General features: G+C 53.6%; 1 protein-coding gene across 1 annotated transcript; it reads left to right on the top strand.

The window, feature by feature from the left end:
* The first annotated feature begins 807 nt into the window (after positions 1 to 807).
* On the top strand, positions 808 to 2,021 carry Rnf186 (ring finger protein 186). The gene has a single exon (XM_008821844.3). It carries the CDS (start codon positions 834 to 836, stop codon positions 1,674 to 1,676), a length of 843 nt encoding a protein of 280 aa, XP_008820066.1. The 5' UTR covers positions 808 to 833; the 3' UTR covers positions 1,677 to 2,021.
* Positions 2,022 to 2,632: the final 611 nt, after the last annotated feature.

The raw sequence follows: 2,632 nt of genomic DNA, 5'->3' as shown, positions 1-2,632 counted from the left end.
GGAACTAAGTGAACCAACCGGGGCTTTGAGGGATTTTTGTTGTTGTTTTCTGTTTACTGGGCTTTCTGCCCTTCCATTCCACTTTGCCCACCACATCTCTGTTTTTCACAAGGCTACCTGCTTGCACAGCAAACATATCCCCAATGATCCTGACACCCAGAAGGTTTGGTCAGAAACCCATCTATGAGGAGGAGCGACACCTACATCAGGATTATGTGGACTGTATGGATGTTTAGACCCAGTCCAGGCCTGCTACATCTGCTTCTCTGGGTCTAAATCCTGAAAAGTATGCATTTTAAAAGGTTGGGGGGGCGGGACACTAGTGAAATGGCTCATTAGGTAAAAGGGTCTGCCAGGAAGACTGAGGACCTGAGTTCGATCCCATCCCCAACCCATCTCAGCATGGTAAAAGGAGAAAACAGACTCCCACAAGTTGTCCTCTGACTTCCACAAGCACGTGGTAACATATTTTCTTCCCCACCTCTCTCTTTCTCTCTCAGAATAAATAAATCTAACTTTTGAAAGCAATTTGGTATACCCTCATCTCTCTGGGCCAGGGGACTTAATGGGAGTTGCTGGTGCGTCCCAGAGCTCAGCAGGGACCTCTGTGGGCCTATTGTCATCATTGGTTGTCATGTAGGCACTGGCCAGACACAGCCCCAACAGGAAAGTCCTGATTCATTAGGTCCCACCCCCTTTGTCCCGTCTATCAGGTAATTCAAAGTCTCCAGGTCTCCAAGTTACTGATTAACCCTCGGTTTCAAGTAGAGAAATAATAATAACCGAAAGGACAATGTAAGCTGAGAAGCAAGCTGGGCGGCCAGGAGAGGAAGATGCCAGACGTCTGCTGTCAACAGGCACCAGGAGAAAGTAGAACGGAGGATGGAGGTGTCCCCACAGGGCCGGAATCCATCCAGATCCTGGTGGCCCCAGCGGATCCTCCCTGTGGATGCCCTTGTGCTGAGCAGCCTCATCCCACCATCCCAGTACCCAGAATGGCTTGCTCTGAGACCCAGCAGCAGCCCCCACCCATCTCAGCCAGCACCGCCACCACCATCGCCTTGGGGACCACTGGACGTCATCGTATGTCCACGGAGGGTGACCTGGAGTGCCTGGTATGCAGAGAGCCCTACAGCTGTGCCCGGTCCCCCAAGCTGCTGAGCTGCCAGCATACCTTCTGCGCCGTGTGTCTGAAACTTCTACTCTACGTACAGGATGACACCTGGTCCATCCTCTGCCCCCTGTGCCGGAAGGTCACTGCCGTCCCTGGCGGCCTCATCTGCAGCCTGAGAGACCAGGAGGCAGTGGTGGGGCGGCTGGCCCTGCCTTGCCCAGAGGTGCGACTCTGTCCCCAGGGGCTGGCGGGGTCTGCCACTTCAGCAACACAGCCAGCTGTCTGGACAGGAGAGGATGAGCCAGACATCGGGAGCGTCAACCGAGTGGCAGCAAGGCGCCTGGCTGTGCACATGCTCCTGTTGGCCCTCCTCATCATCCTCATCCTGCCCTTCATCTACCCAGGTGTCATCCGGTGGGTTCTGGCCTGCATCATCGCCCTGGCCCTGCTGATGTCCACTTTGTTCTGTTGTCACCCCCACAGCCTGGGCAGCTGCTGGCCCTGCACCAGGGTTCTGTTCTGCAGGGAACAGAAACAAACACAGATCTCTTCTATCGCCTGAGTGTTCCGGGACCACAGCCCCCAGCAGTGCTAAGGGGGCCCCTGCGTCTCACAACCAATAGGGTAAGGGGCCGGGAGCTAAGTCAGCCTCCCTTTGAGATCATAGGCAAGTTGGACTTGAGCACCAAAACCAGACTGGCTGTGTTGGATCAAGGACTCAGTTCTGGGACAAGCAGCTTACCTGCCCTTCTGTGACACATCTAAACTCTTAGGGGGATGGAGAGGAGGCAAAAGTCCTAGAATTCTACAAGAGGGGGGGCTTCCTGCCCCTCTTCCAGGGTTTTTGGGTTTTGTATATATCACTCTGGAAGCATTGCAATATTGACCTTACTACAAAACAAATAGAACTGAACCTCTTTTGCAATCAGTGTGGCTGGCATTATTTTCCTGTCTGGGTTTTGAAGCTTTGTGTCCTGGGCAGTGTATGGGTGCTGTTGACTGTTCTGAATTTTCCCTCTTGGGACACGGAAACTTTTGGGTCCTGCAGCACCCATTCCCAATCCTCCATGCCAAAAGGTCTTTTTTGGAGTTTCTGACTGGGTCTGCCCCAGGGTGGGAGAGAGAGAGAAGCCATGTGAATAGAAGGGTGTTGGGCAGATTCCAAGTTCAGAAGACAAAGTCAGGGAAGCATAGAGAGGGTGGGTCAGGAATTGCCCTCCAAATCCCCACTGGGCTTGGGTGCACCATTGGGCCCTGACTTGGAGAATCTCAGGTGACAAGGACTGTCCCCAGCCCCCCAACACACACAGTGAGTCCAGTTGTCCATCTGCCACCCAGTCTCGCAGGATAGAACGAGAGCTTTACGGAGGGTGCCACCTGCCTCATCGTATCTCTCATGCTACATGTGCCTTTGTCATAAAGATAAGGTGCCTTGTAAATGCAACGGTCCTCTCTGGACAATGACCCCACCTTCTTGCCTCACCCTGAGAGTGACAGTCACTGGAAATGTCCCTGGTT

This window comes from Nannospalax galili, unplaced genomic scaffold (genome assembly GCF_000622305.1).
Source record: "Nannospalax galili isolate Female #2095 unplaced genomic scaffold, S.galili_v1.0 scaffold1688, whole genome shotgun sequence".
Classification (NCBI taxonomy): Eukaryota; Metazoa; Chordata; class Mammalia; order Rodentia; family Spalacidae; genus Nannospalax; species Nannospalax galili.
This window is presented reverse-complemented; position numbering and strand designations above follow the sequence as displayed.

What these genes read in the sequence shown, in the direction of transcription:
- Rnf186 (XM_008821844.3), top strand. Translation starts at nt 834, where the DNA reads ATGCCAGACGTCTGCTGTCAACAGGCACCAGGAGAAAGTAGAACGGAG.